The sequence below is a fragment of the Lactuca saligna genome, chromosome 4 (assembly GCF_052625555.1).
Source record: "Lactuca saligna cultivar CGN05327 chromosome 4, ASM5262555v1, whole genome shotgun sequence".
NCBI lineage: Eukaryota > Viridiplantae > Streptophyta > Magnoliopsida > Asterales > Asteraceae > Lactuca > Lactuca saligna.
This window is the reverse complement of record NC_136420.1, coordinates 78,596,105-78,611,074: the sequence shown is the minus strand read 5'-3', so window position 1 is coordinate 78,611,074 and position 14,970 is coordinate 78,596,105. Positions and strand designations below refer to the sequence as shown.

The following is a 14,970-nucleotide window of genomic DNA, read 5'->3' as shown; positions in this document are numbered from 1 at the left end:
CTCTCTTTTTTGTTACAATGGAATCACTTATGGTTGTCGTTTGTTCTGTGACTAGCAATCGATGTTAGCCGTTATAAGCAGAGTTCTGTCACTACCATTGTCTTCATCTATGTTTTTTCTGTTTTACCCTTTTATTTATTTTTCAATTTAATCGTATATTCTCAATTAAACGGAAAGGGTATAATATTGTTTTAGGTTTGATTACCCATTAGTGTTTAGGTTAAGCCAAAATTTGATTTTGTATTTCTATTTATATAAATTGAGTCCTTATTATGAACGATATCAACGCATTCTATAATATAACATTGCTTTGAATGAAATTTTGGCTTTTTCATTAATGTTTACACTACAAGAAATAAGAGTACTATCGACGACAAGCGTCGCCACTAAAGGGTCGTCGTTGTTGGCTCGTCGTTGATGCTCCATTCGTCGCCGTTAAAGTTGTGTCGCCGCTAATGCTCTCCGTCGCCACTAAAGGCGTCGCTGCTATTAATATGTATTTCTATTCACACAAATACGCATATACATACATAATACACATACAAAATTCACATATACATACGAAAATAGATACACATACATAATACACATATACATACGAAAATACATACACATACATAATACACATACATATACATAAAAATACATATATATACATATATATATATATATATATATATATATATATATATATATATAAGATTGTACATACAAAAACACATACACATACATAAAATACATTCGAAATACACATATACATACAAATACACATCCATATCTACAAACACAAAATACACATATAAATACACATCAATGCTAGAAATTTAGTAAGGAGTAGTGAAAAGGAAAAGGAAAAGGAGAAAAATTGAGCAAAATGGGTGAAATTGCGAAGTTCTTTGTGAAATTCCTATGAGGTCGACGACAATGGTGAACAAGAAGGGAGAACATAGGAAAATGGAACAGATAGGGGTTTTATTGTCGACGGCCTTTAGCGGCAATGCATACTCATTGACGGCGACACATGAGACACATGGGAGGGAAAACAACGCAGGGTTTTCTACGTTGTTGGATCATCTCTTAAATCGACAGATGGAATTGAAATGGCACGGATCACCAAAATAAGTCTTTAGTGGCGATGTGCACTCTTTAGTGGCGACATACCGGAGGGAAAACAACGCGGGATTTCTTATGTCATCCTAGTCGTAAGATCATCTCTTAAATCAACGAATTAGACTGAAATGACGCGGATGATCAAAATAAGCTTTTAGCGGCAACGCTTTTAACGGCGATCGAGACTTTTAGCGGCGATAAAAAACGCATTAGTTTTTTGTCACCGCTAAAAGTCGTCGTCGCCGCTAAAGGCGTCACTACTATTGCCGGTTATTCTTGTAGATCTAAGATTTATTCTAAACTAATATGCCAATATAGCTCTGTTATAAACGTTGTCGGGAGCCTTTTCATATTCCAATAATTGATCCAACTTTAATTTAAAGTGAAAGTTAATTAACTAAATTTTCACTCAAAAAAATCTTGGGGTGATGGCACTACGTGGGCGAGTTTACCACACACATGAAACACAAATAATAATCAGAATCTCTTTTGGTAATTGTCATTATTCTAAAAGATTAAAAAAGAACATTAATTTGGCGTATATTTTACCAAAGACATGTCTTTACGACACAAATAAATATTCTTCTACAACAATCGACCACACAAAGTATTCATATAGAATAGAGTGTCTCGACATGCCAATTAATGGGATAATGATTTAAAAGGGTAACGTACTTTCAATTTAGTTCATAATTAATAAGGGTGGTAAATAGAGTCACCATATCGTGTTTTTGTCTGACACAGCACAACAAGAAAATATTTTTTGTAACACAAACACAACACGACACGATGTTGTGTTTTTTTCAACTAACACGAAAACGAACTCATTAAAAACAATAAACACGAAAAAAATGACATAATATAACAATTAATTTATTTAACTAATAATTAATCATACGTAACACGATAAATACGAAAAACACGACTGACAAATGCAAAATCGTGTCAATTTTGTGTCGAAATTTGAACACGAACACGACACGACACGAAGTCGTGTTTTTTATATTTGACACAAACACGAAATCGAATTTCAGTTTCATCCCAATTTCATTTTGTGTTGTGTATTTTTGTTGTGTCGTGTCATCAATTATCACCCCTAACAATTAGTCACTAAACTTTTTTTCATTATTTATTTGTCACTGAACTATTGAAAGTGTTCACATAACCGATCATAAGAGTAAAATATGAATAGTTTCAAAAGTTTAGTGGCAAATAAAAAATGAAAAAAAATTTAGTGATTTAATGTGAACAAAATTAAAAGTTCGTTCTGAAAAAAGTTTAATGCTTAAATATGAATAAACTTCCTCTTGTATTATGATTTAGCAAAATTATTTATTTTAGTTAAATTCTAGCAATATTTGTTGATGAAGAAATTTATGAAATAAAAAAACAAAACCCCGAAAAATATATGAAATAAAAAAAACCAATGGTTTGGTATTTCCAAAATAAAAAATCAAAATTTCCAATTCGATTTTTGGTTTAACAAAAAAATAAATCATTCTCACCCATTGTGCCGTTTTAATTGTTGAATATATATCTATTTTTTTCTTAAAAAAAATATTTTTGTAAATGTAATATGGATGTGGTGGTTTGGACGCAATATTTCAAAAAAGATGTTTTACGATTTTACTTAACTCTATCTGACTAATTAAATAATCATAAATTTCAATAATTATTCAAAAAAATTTTAAAATATAATCTCAAATATAAATCAATTGTCCGAGTAAATTAAAAATGTCTAAATTCTAAACAACTTGATTTTCATTTTCGATGTACTTTTTAATAGTAAATATATTAATGTGATGTATGTTATTACATTGAGTATAATAACATATATAATCTCTCTCTCTCTCTCTCTCTCTCTATATATATATATATATATATATATATATATATATATATATGTATTCTTTTATAAACAAGAATATATGGTTTAATATATATCAATTTACGTGTTGTATAATTTTATAACACAATTTTCATACATATAATATTAGGATAATTTTTATACATATAATATTGCATAGTTTTATAACATAAAACGTATTTATATAATATTGGTTTCGTGTTTCGTTTTTTATACCTTTTTTAGGGTTTTTTTTTGTATTTTATAGATTTCTTCATCTACAAATGTTAAAATTTAACCAAAAATACATAATTTGGTAAACCATAATTCAAGATGAAAGGAAAACGAACTTTCAATTTTGTTCACATTTAGTCATTAAACTTTTTTTCATTATCTATATGCCACTGAACTATTGAACTGTTCGCATTTTACCCTTATGATCGGTTGTTACCGATCATAAGGGTAAAATGTGAACAGTTTCAATAGTTCAGTGGCAAATAGATAGTGAAAAAAGTTTAATGACTAAATATGAACAAAATCGAAAATTCGTTACTCTTTAAAATCATTATCCCGCCAAAATAATGTGTAAAGGGTAATTTAATTATAGTTCAAAGTAGAGAAAAATTAACTAAATCTCAAATTATTAGATTGTTTAATTATAACTTTACTTTAAACAATAGACTAGATATGTGAACGCACATTACATGAGATGACTTCACTTAGGGTTGGAACCCTACATGTCTCCAGAAAAGCAAAACAGACACTAGATGATGGTTTCTTTCTTTAATTATATGAATTCCCTTTCTTTTTATCTATCTCACGGTCGCTTGCTTATCGCCTTATCTTTTTAATTAATCATAGAATTTGTGGTTCAGTTTATTCAGTATCCCCCCTATAATCCGTCCATCGCCATGGCTAATGATGCAAGGAAACTCAACAAGGAGCTCTACGATGCTCTAATGAAAGGAGATACAGACAAGGTGATCCGTTTGTGTGACGGGATACCCAAGGGTCCATTACACGCCTTAACAATTCACCACGACACTGTCCTGCATATGGCTACGTACTCCAAACAAAGTTACCTCGTCATGGAACTACTTAACATGGTGAGGGAGGTTTATTATCACAAGCTAACATGTCAAAACGACGTGGGAAACACAGTGCTCCATGAGGCAGCAACTTCGGATAGAATAGTCCCTGCTGCCATGGAAATGTTGAGGAGAGCACCAACGCTTCTCTCAATGCCCAATAGGCGTGGAGAGACCCCAATCTTTCGTGCTGCACGATATGGGAAAAATAGAATGTATGATTTTCTTGATGCTGAGATGCATAAAACAATTCAGAGTGATGCAGATTTGAGGAGTTTTCATTTTAGAGATGATAAGACCTCCATACTTCATATTTCCATCCTCACTGAACACTATGGTAAGTTTCATGATCTTTTGAGAGTTATGTAGTCATGATACGTACGTTAACACACTAGATTTATTGTCATTAGAAGGATTAATCCGTTTCCGACACCAAAGAAGAGTTTTTTACAAGATGGGGGCTGATTTCCATTTATCTTGTAAAAATGGGGTCTTTTTTTTTGTTTGTAAAAATGAGGTTGTGACCCCTTAACTTCCATATGCATTCTATCAAATGACATAACTGGCCCCTAAAACGTTATAAGTTTAACCCTTTGATTTATCTAACATGTTTTAATTGTGTCCTTTTTGTTGTTTTTGTAACTTTTATCAAATGTTTACGATAATTAATTTTATTAAAATTTTATTATTGAAATTCACGTATAAACCAACTAATACCATAAAAATCTCATCAGTATCAATATTAAATATTATTAAGATTAAAATAAATATCAAATAAGTTTATAACTATTTTAAAGAATACAAAATTACTATATTAATAAACAAATTTGGGCAGGATACTTGGGATAATTGATCTGTAGCCATGATTTAATCGTTTGCTATTCTAGCTTCTTGTTAGTTTTGTTAAAGTTTGGTTGTTCAAAATAAATAAATAAATAAACAAATAGAAAATTTTGTATACGCTTTCTTTTAAATCAAAATATCATATTTTTCAACATAATATAATATGTAAATATCCTGCTTACCCTTTTTAAACTTTGAAAATATTATATTTGACTAAATCCTTAAATTCTCAATTTTACAAAAATCTTGATTTTATTTTTCAAAAAGGTCAAATTTAGATTCTTAATTGTTATCGTGGCCATCCCACAAGTGATTTCCATGCATAATGACTTGAGAAAAGACGATGAGCATCGGCTAAGACAGTAGACAGAGAATAGGGGTTGAGATGATGATGGCATCCACGGTGATAGAGGACGACTAGAACATGTTGAGATGGTGGAGAAGACTAATATTTATGGAGAAGGCTCGTGTTTCTATGACATCATGTTTGTAATATGAGAGTTGAAGTTGATTCTAGTTATTTATATGAGAGGTGCAATATGTCATTTGAATTTTTTTCTAATTAAATATAATAACTTTAAAATATAAAAAATGTTATAAAGTCTTTAAAAATGATAAAGATTAGGATTTGAGCAAATATTATATTTTAAAATTTTATGAAAAATAAATATGAACTTCTATTAGGTTATTATGATATTTTAATGTTTAAAAAAATGTATAAGAAACTCTTCCATAAAAAAATAATAATAATAATAATAATAATAATAATAATGATAATAAAAATAAAAAAAAAAAAAAAAACAACAACAACAACAACATAGTTTACGTCTTATTGAATGAGACAATTGTTTATATTTTTTCATTCAAGTAAATGAATGAAAAATCATATGTTCATATATATTTTTTTAAAATAAGAAACTTTTAAATAAGAAACTCTTCCAACGGTTCACTCAACATTTATTTCAATTACAATCCTAAATACTGCCATATTGGTATTAACTTGAAATTATCAAATTGAGTTTTCTTTAAAGGTATTATTTGTTAAAAGCAAACATAAAGTTTAATAATATTTAATTAAAGAAGTATATATAAAAAATTATTGAAACATAAATAATAACTAAATACAACAACCAAATGTCCAACGACCTAGCAGTATGAAGTGATCATCTCACCTGAGAGGTTAGAGATTCAAGTTTTTATGAAAAGATAAGTGATTATTTAAGAATAGATTAATTAGTTTACCGTTAAAAAAAAACTAAATACAACCACGATTTATAATTATAACATATTATAGAAACATTCCATTTATGTCAATTCCATTTATGTCAATTGCTGGAAAAACAATGGAAGTTATGGGATCACAACCCTATTTTTAGGAATTAAAAATGACCCCATTTTTACAAAAGAAATGCGAAAAGACCCCATTTTAGAAAAAAAAAATAATAATATTAAATAAAAAAATAAAATAAGATAAAAAACACACACCAGAAGAAAAGGTTTTGCTAATTTTTAGGTTTAGTGTAATGCAACTACTATCCTCCTAACTTAATAATAATCAATAATGTGACCATGAAATACAGATTTGGCTTTAAAAATTGCTGAAAAGTACAGATACCTGATCGACGAAAGAGATGGGGATGGGATGACTGCACTTCAACTTCTTGCATGTAATCCATCGGCTTTTCATGGTGGGGAGGAAGTGGGTGGCTCTCTTATCAAGAAATTCATATATGCTCGTATGAAACCATTAGCCAATTCTCAACATAAGTTTATAACCTTTTTTTGTTGAACAAACTTGATTTATTCATAAAAATTACTTCCTTTGGTTGTTTACGACATATTTCCGATTTTCGTTCTCACTCTGACATTCATGGAAACTTGTCCATTTGCAGGCATCAGAACTGGAGGTACTGTTACAGAAAAAGGTAAAAAGCCCATAAAATATATATGTTGGATGCACTTTTTCTAGAGTGAAGCCTACTGGTATTCCATATATGGAGCCATTTTTATATATGACGTGCATGGACCAATGAGATGTTAACACGTGTTTTGTCGGTAGTGGGAACAGGATCATGGAAGGTGCCTCTATGGGAACAACTTAGGGACCAGAAGCATAGATATGATTCAGTGATTGAACTTGCAAGGTTCTTGATCGAAAGAGACACCACATGGGAGGCGACTGAATCAGCATTAGACAAAAGTAAACCAAAAACACACAGATATGGGAGGACGTCCTCAATGGGTCCCCAAGATCAGGGACAAATATCAGCAACTGGCCAAGAAACTACAACGACTGTCGATATTGCTGAAACCCCGTTATTTTTGGCAACGAAATCAGGTTGTACGGAGATTGTTAGGGGAATTCTTGAGATGTACCCTCAAGCAGTTGAGCATGTTGATGATGAAGGGCGTAACATCTTGCATGTAGCTATCAAGTATCGACAAATTCAGATATTTGATATTGTTGAGAAAATGGAAACACCGATGACAAGACTTATACGAAAGATCGACAACAACGGGAACTCCATACTACATATGGTTGGTATAAAGGCAACCGAAGCAGGTCATGAAGACATGAGAAGTCCCGCTTTAATTTTGCAAGAAGATTTGCTTCTCTTTGAGGTAAATTAAGCACTCACCAGTAATTAATCACACATCACACATGCATGCGGTTAGAATGATATAATAAGCTACAAAATTCACTTTTTTGAGGTTGCAAAATGTATTCTTTATCAAGGGAATTTATACTTCTTATGTAAAATGTACATTTTCGTGCAGCGTGTAAAGAAAATATCGGCAACCCATTTCACAAAGCACTACAATGCCCAAGGACTGACTGCGGAAAAGCTATTTGCCATCAATAATGCTCAACATCGTATGGACGCCAAAGAATGGATGAAGGGAACTGCAGAGAACTGCTCCATTGTAGCTGTGCTCATTGCAACAGTTGCATTTGCTGCAGCTTACACTGTTCCAGGAGGACCGAATCAAGAGACTGGATATCCAATTCTTGAAAACCAACCCTTTTTCTTCTTATTTACCATGACCGATGTGCTTTCTTTAGCATTTGCTCTAACATCGGTGATCCTATTCCTCAACATTCTAACTTCATCATTTAGATTGAAAGATTTTCGGCAGTCTCTTCCTCAAAAACTAATGATGGGTGTTACTTTGTTGATACTATCTGTCTCAATGATGATGGTGGCATTTGCAGCAACTGTCATTCTTCTAATACGTAACAAGGAGAAATGGACACGAGTTGCTCTATATTCGGTGGCATTCTTTCCGGTCCTCATCTTTGCTTTTTCATACTTACCACTTTACGTTTCGCTCGTGAAAACCTTCTCATACACGTTAAAGAAAATACGACATGTTGTTCCACGTTGTGATTCCTTCGATCCTAGCAAAACAGATGTTGCAGTTATCCCCAATTCAGTTAGTAATTCCGCATACCCGACCCAACCCATAACACTACCCGATACCAACCGTTTTCTTGTTTGATAGTTTTCTGTTTGGTAGTTATGTTCAGCTTCCCATGGAAATAACCGTCAAAAATTAAGATGCGGATCAACGACAGAAATGGTCAACATTTTCATGGAATTTATTGTTCTCATCTTATATATATATATATATATATATATATATATATATATATATATATATATATATATATATATATATATATATATATATATATATATATATATATATATATATATATATATAATTTGATGTAATGTTGGTATGGTGTGTGTTAATAAGGTTGCTTTGTGTTTCATGTATAGAACCTATCTTCCTTCATCTTCATATATGCTTAAATATTACTTTGTTTGGAAAATAGCTTAGAGAAATCTGCGAAAAAGTCCCAATATTTTAGGTCAGTTTACGATTTAGTTCCAAATTAAATTTTGTTTACAAAAAAGGACAGATTACCGGCTAAAACTTCGGATTACCCCTTCGTGGCCGGTTTCACAGATTTAGCCAGTATCTCGTCTTTTTTCATTAATTAATCCAAATTTTTGGGCTTTTTCATTAATTAATCAAAATTTTAGGGCTTTTTCATTATTTATTACCAATAAACCAAAATATTTGGATTTTTTTGAAGATTACTTTTAAACTAATATATATTATATTATATGATCTAATTTAATATGTACTATTCCATATCTTCTTTCTTATGCTCTTCTAGGCTCACTGTGTGTTTTTATCGGTATCGTCAAACACAACAACAAAAATCTCACTCACAAGCCTCGTTAACTCCATCAATTTTCCAAAATTATATATTCACAACTCTATGATCATCTTTCAATCTCCAAATAAAGAATGGAGAAAATCCTTGTTGATTACGTGGATGTCCCTATTATCTAACCATGACTTAAACCGTGGTTCCAACACTTGGATGTTCCGATTACCTAACCATGACTTGAACCCATACACTAATGGCATTGTCCATAGTGCTGTTAACAATAGAAGACAAATCTCACATGTTTAACCACTGATACATTGGCTCAAGTCTTACTTGACCCTTGTTTCCTTACAACACTATAGAAGCCCCAACATAAGATGAATCCCACATGGCTCATCATTTATTGGTTTTTTTTCAAAAAGTAAAGCATTTTGGAAGCCCCAAAGAGACTAAAACGTAATAATGACAATTATTTTAATATCACACCAATTGTCATTATGACTTAAACGTAACATCACAACAATTGTCATTATTACATTTTAGTCTATTTGCGGCTTCCAAAATGCATTAGTTTTTGGCAAGACAAAAACCAATAAATGATGAAGTTTTTGATAAACATCGGAACACAATCTTATTGATGGATCCAAGAGCTCCTTCTCGTCCCAAGCCTTTTTCTCCTCAATCTTCTTCCAAAAAATGCACTACAATATGCAATATTATCCCCTATTTCTCTCCTACAAGCATATAGCTTAATTAGGGTTTCTCTCAGAGTGTTAAAGATGACAAGGGAGGCGGAAATGAAGGCTTAAGGTCCTTTAAATAGGACACAACCCCTGAAAATTAGGGTTTTCAAACTCAGCTCCTACTCGTCGAGTTGGGGTCCTCCAACTCGTCGAGTAGACTCTAGAAATTACACGACCAATAACACTCTCTACTCGGTGAGTTGGGGCTTCTAACTCGTCAAGTTGATAAGATAACAAGAATACAAATTAATTAAATATTATACCTGGGAGTCGGGATGTTACACCTATTGTAAGGAAACAAGGGTCAAGTAAGACTTGAGCCAAGGTATCAGTGGTTAAACCATGTGGGATTTGTATTTTATTGTTAATAAAACTATGGACAATGCCATTAGTGTATAGGTTCGAAATAAGGTTCGAGTCATGGTTAGGTAATAGGAACATCCGAGTGTTGGAACCGTAGCTCGTAGGTATACCAAATTAATATTTTAATAGTTTATGATGGATAGCTTGTTGACATTTTTTTTAAAATTAGAGTTAACATTCTTCATGGTTTTCAGTACATAATATCGAGTTGGTTTTTTTTACCTATGTTGTGTTTTTTAAGCTTAATGATTCATTCTTCATGGTTTTTAAGCCCTATTGTAAGGAAACAAGGGTTATGTAAGACTTGAGCCAAGGTATCAGTGGTTAAACCATGTGGGATTCGTATTTTGTTGTGAACAACACTATGGACAATGTGAATAGTGTATGGGTTCGAAGTAGGATTCAATTCATGGTTAGCTAATAGGAACATCCATGTGTTGGAACGACGGTTTAAGACATGGTTAGGTAATAGGGACATCCACGTAATCAACAAGGATTTTCTCCATTCTTTATTTGGAGATTGAAAGATGATCATAGAGTTGTGAATATATAATTTTGGAAATATGATGGAGTTAACGAGGCTTGTGAGTGAGATTTTTGTTGTTGGGTTTGACGACACCGATAAAAACACACGGTGAGCCTAGAAGAGCATAAGAAAGAAGATATGGAATAGTACATATTAAATTAGATCATATAATATATATTAGTTTAAAGGTAATCTTCAGAAAAGTCCAAATATTTTGGTTTATTGGTAATAAATATTGAAAAAGCCCTAAAATTTTGATTAATTAATGAAAAAGCCCCAAAATTTGGATTAATTAACGAAAAAAGACGAGATACCGGCTAAATCTGTGAAACCGGCCACGAAGGGTTAATTCGAAGTTTTAGCCGGTAATCTGTCCTTTTTTGTTAACAAAATTTAATATGGGACTAAATCATAAATTGGGCTAAAATATTGGGACTTTTTCGCAGATTTCCCAATAGCTTATAAGCTCAATAAAGTTTCTAAATTGTTCAAAAAACTTTAATTGTATTTTGTATCTTCGAGAAAACTCAACAAACTTAACATTTTATCTAAAAAAGTTCAATTAAGTTACATTTTTGTTTAATTCTCATTGTAGTCAACTGGCTAATGAAAGTTGACTGATATGTTTATGACATGTGATTAAATATCGGGAAAATAACTTTCAAGACCAATGAAGTTTTGAAATCATTCAAAAAGCTACAATAATATTTTATTTGTTCAAAAAAAACCTAACAAACTTACATTTTTTTTTCAATTCTCATTATATGCAACCAGATTAATTATATATACCATTAGTTACATGGCATTATATTTAATAACTTGGAATAAATAGATTAGAATTGTTCTTTATATATCGATTTAGGGGTTGGAGGAGAGCAAAACGAACGGCATATGTGTCTAATGTCTTGTAATGTCTACTTCTTCTTCTTCTTCTCAATCATTGATGTCTAATTCAAGATCTACAAAATAGATATTTGATGATGCAAGCCCTTTTGGATGTGGACACCCTTATCGGATTTGGACATCTAGAACGAAGGATCATCCAGATAAAAGGTTCATGGCTTGTTCGAACAGATGGGTAAGAATGGAATTGAAAGTTTTATCATGTTCATCTTCTATTTATTTGTTTGTAATTGAAAGCTTTATCATGTCTCTAGATGATCCTCCAATCTAGATGTCTAAATCCGAGAAGGGCATCCACATCCACATGGGTTTGCATCATCAAATGTCTTCTTTGTAGATCTTGAGTTACACGTCAACGATTGAGAGGAGAAGAAGAAATAACCATTAGAAGAGATCAAACATTTATAGACGTCGTTCGTTTTTCTATACTCCAAGCCCTAATCGATATATAAAGTGAAATTCTAATCTGTTTATTCCATGTCATTAAGTATAATGTCATGTAATTTTCCAACTAATTGTATACCTATTGAATATTATTGCCTCTAACGAGAAGTGAACAAAAGCGTAACTTCATTTGATTTTTTTTTTAAACAAACAAAACTTGATTAGGTTTTTTTGAACAGTTGGTTTCGAAACATCCTTGGTTTTACAAGTCATTATCCCGATATTTAAATCCATGTCATAAACAATGTCATTCGTTGACTTTCATTAGTCGGTTGAACCGAATGAGAATTGAACAAAAGTGTAAGTTAATTGACCTTATAGACAAAATGTTAAGCTCGTTGGGTTTTTTCTTGAACAAACAAAACTTAACTTGGATTTTTTGAACAGTTTGAAAATTTCGTTAGGCTTATAAATTATTTTCCCTACTTTGTTTTATATTTGACTCCAACAAAGTGGTATCAACGCTCTATACCTAATAATCATAGTTACTTGATTTTTACTTTATTAATATACTCTATTACTTTCTGCTACTTGTTTTTACTTTATTGATATTATTACAAATTTATGATTGAATGTGTTATCATTTTGTATAGTAATTTTTTTATTTTACATATATAAATTAGGAATATATATTTCAATAAAAGTAGATGATACATATTTTTGTTCAAATAGTTTTTTCAAACAGAAACTTTACTTAAAACACATCGGACTAGCAAGAAACTAGCCGGAATTTTTTTTTGCATAATAGCAAGATTCGGATTTTGCATCCACCCTACCCAATTAATATCTTTATTACACATACCATTACACCAAAGAAAAGATTTTGTAACTATATTATCAAAAATAAGGGAAGTCTTCGGTATTATAGCTCCAAAAGCATATAATTCATGTAATCCCAGATCATCCACCAAGACACATAAAAAACACCTTCCAAGACCCATTTTGAGAAAACCGGAAAACACAAACCCTTTAGTCAAACTAACCCATCTGTATATGAAGACAAACTTGGTGTTGGAAAACCCCACTAATAGCAAACTTGAAAAATAACACTAGTCGAATGAGAACAATCAAAAAATAGATGGGAGGAACAACCAAAAAATAACACTAGGTAAATCAATACCCTGCTATCAAGCATGGCTCTAGTCAGAAGTCTATCAAGGATAACGTCCAAGAAAAAATAATAATTTTAATAGGGACTTCCTTACATAACCTAGTAGGAGTACTCGCGATCAACAACGTCTTCTCATCAATATAAGAGCGAGCTGAAGCCATAGAAAAAAAAATTCATACCCAAAAGAGACCAACGTCACCTTTCTGAAGCCAAAGACAATGAAATGGATTCGATGAGTGAAATAAGCCCCTGCTATTCAACGCTCTTAGATCTGCCTCTAGGGTGTCTATGAAGAGAATAGGAAATAGAATGATGACTTAACTTTTCCTTAACTGTTATACCTTTATAATTCTCCAAGTTATAAATTCTATAAACCTGATCTTCAAGAACCAAACCAACTAACCACACATCATCCTAGAAAGAAATAGAAGCATCATCCCAAATCTTTTTAGTACATAACCGTAAAAGATGCACATCAACATCCTTAAGTTAAATCACAACTTTGACTATATCTACCTAATTCGAGCTTCTACGAAGAAGATTGTTTGCGCCAACATAACCAGAGTTACCATACATGGCCTTAATGACTGAACCCCAAAGAGACAAAGGATTAGATAAAAAAACACAACACCCATTTGAAAATAATGTCATGATTAAGAGGGAAAAGACTACTAACTCCAAGACCCCCATGATTTTTATGAGTTAGAATCTTTTTCCAACTAATAAGGGATAATTTCTTCTCATTCATCCCTGCCCCCACAAAAAATTTGTTATGTAAAGCTTAAATTTTAGGTAAGATGCCTTTTGGAGATTTGTAAATCGACATAAACAAAGTAGGAATTGCACCTAGAACCGATTTAATTAAATTGAGTCTTTCGTCAATAGGTAACGCCTTAACTTTCCAATTAGAAAGTTTATAAGTAACTTTCTGCATGACCTCTCTCCAAGAATCCAGTCGATTCATTTTACCATCAACCATGAGGCCAGGGTAAGAGAAGGGAATCTTCATAGTGTTACATCCAATCTAAGTAGCAACCACCTCAATAGTCGAATTATTAACGCCACTTCATAATAGTTTTCTTCTTATGAAGATTGATCTTCAAACCAGAAGCCAAATGAAAACAGTGAAGCACTCTAAGAAGATTTTGAATATCATAATCTTTCCAATACCCTATAAATATCGCATCATCTGTATAAAACATGTGAGAGAATAAAGATAGTAATAGTGGGGGTTATACCAAGTTTAATACCAGAAAAGGGGTTACAATGAAGAATGACTTGGAAAGTAACATGAAGACTCTCCATCATCAAGATGAACAGAAAGGGAGAAAGCGGGTCTCCCTGCCTAAGGCTTTTTTGAAAAGTGAACTCATTTGTATCAGAGTCGTTAACCAAAACTGGACCCTAGAAGAATACAAACAACCACATATCCATCCCCTTCATATATCACCAAATCCCATATGATGAAGAACATCATTTAAAAAATCCCACAAACTGATCATAGGCTTTTTCTAAAACAACTTTGAAAACTATAGTGGGATGCTTCTTTGCCTTACACCAAACTAGCACCTTATTCATAATAAGAGGACCATTAAGAATTTGTCTGCCTTTAATGAAATCAGATTATTTTTCACTAATCAAGCTATCAATAACAAAAGACAACCTGCTAGCAAGGATTTTACCGATAATATTGTGTGTGTGTGTGTTTGTGTATATTATATATATAAATAAATATATATATATATATATATATATATATATATATATATATATGTATATATATATATGTATATACACACACACCCAA

General features: G+C 31.7%; 1 protein-coding gene across 2 annotated transcripts; it reads left to right on the top strand.

Annotated features, from left to right (window-relative positions):
* Window positions 1–3,751: 3,751 nt before the first annotated feature.
* LOC145042181 (uncharacterized) lies at window positions 3,752–8,499 on the top strand. 2 transcript variants are annotated; one of them, XM_078990570.1, is made up of 5 exons: window positions 3,752–4,381; window positions 6,468–6,623; window positions 6,780–6,812; window positions 6,956–7,509; window positions 7,666–8,499. In XM_078990570.1, the coding sequence occupies exons 1-5, from the start codon at window positions 3,868–3,870 to the stop codon at window positions 8,386–8,388; spliced, it is 1,980 nt and encodes a 659-aa protein (XP_078846696.1). In that variant the 5' UTR covers window positions 3,752–3,867; the 3' UTR covers window positions 8,389–8,499. The 2 variants fall into 2 exon arrangements, with proteins under 2 accessions (XP_078846696.1, XP_078846695.1); XM_078990569.1 differs by having other exon boundaries at window positions 3,753–4,381; window positions 6,947–7,509.
* The last annotated feature ends 6,471 nt before the right edge of the window (window positions 8,500–14,970 follow it).

What these genes read in the sequence shown, in the direction of transcription:
- LOC145042181 (XM_078990569.1), top strand. Translation starts at nt 3,868, where the DNA reads ATGGCTAATGATGCAAGGAAACTCAACAAGGAGCTCTACGATGCTCTA. An exon ending in CATCCTCACTGAACACTATG is followed by an intron (nt 4,382 to 6,467) that starts GTAAGTTTCATG and finishes CATGAAATACAG; the next exon opens with ATTTGGCTTTAAAAATTGCT. An exon ending in CAAGAAATTCATATATGCTC is followed by an intron (nt 6,624 to 6,779) that starts GTATGAAACCAT and finishes GTCCATTTGCAG; the next exon opens with GCATCAGAACTGGAGGTACT.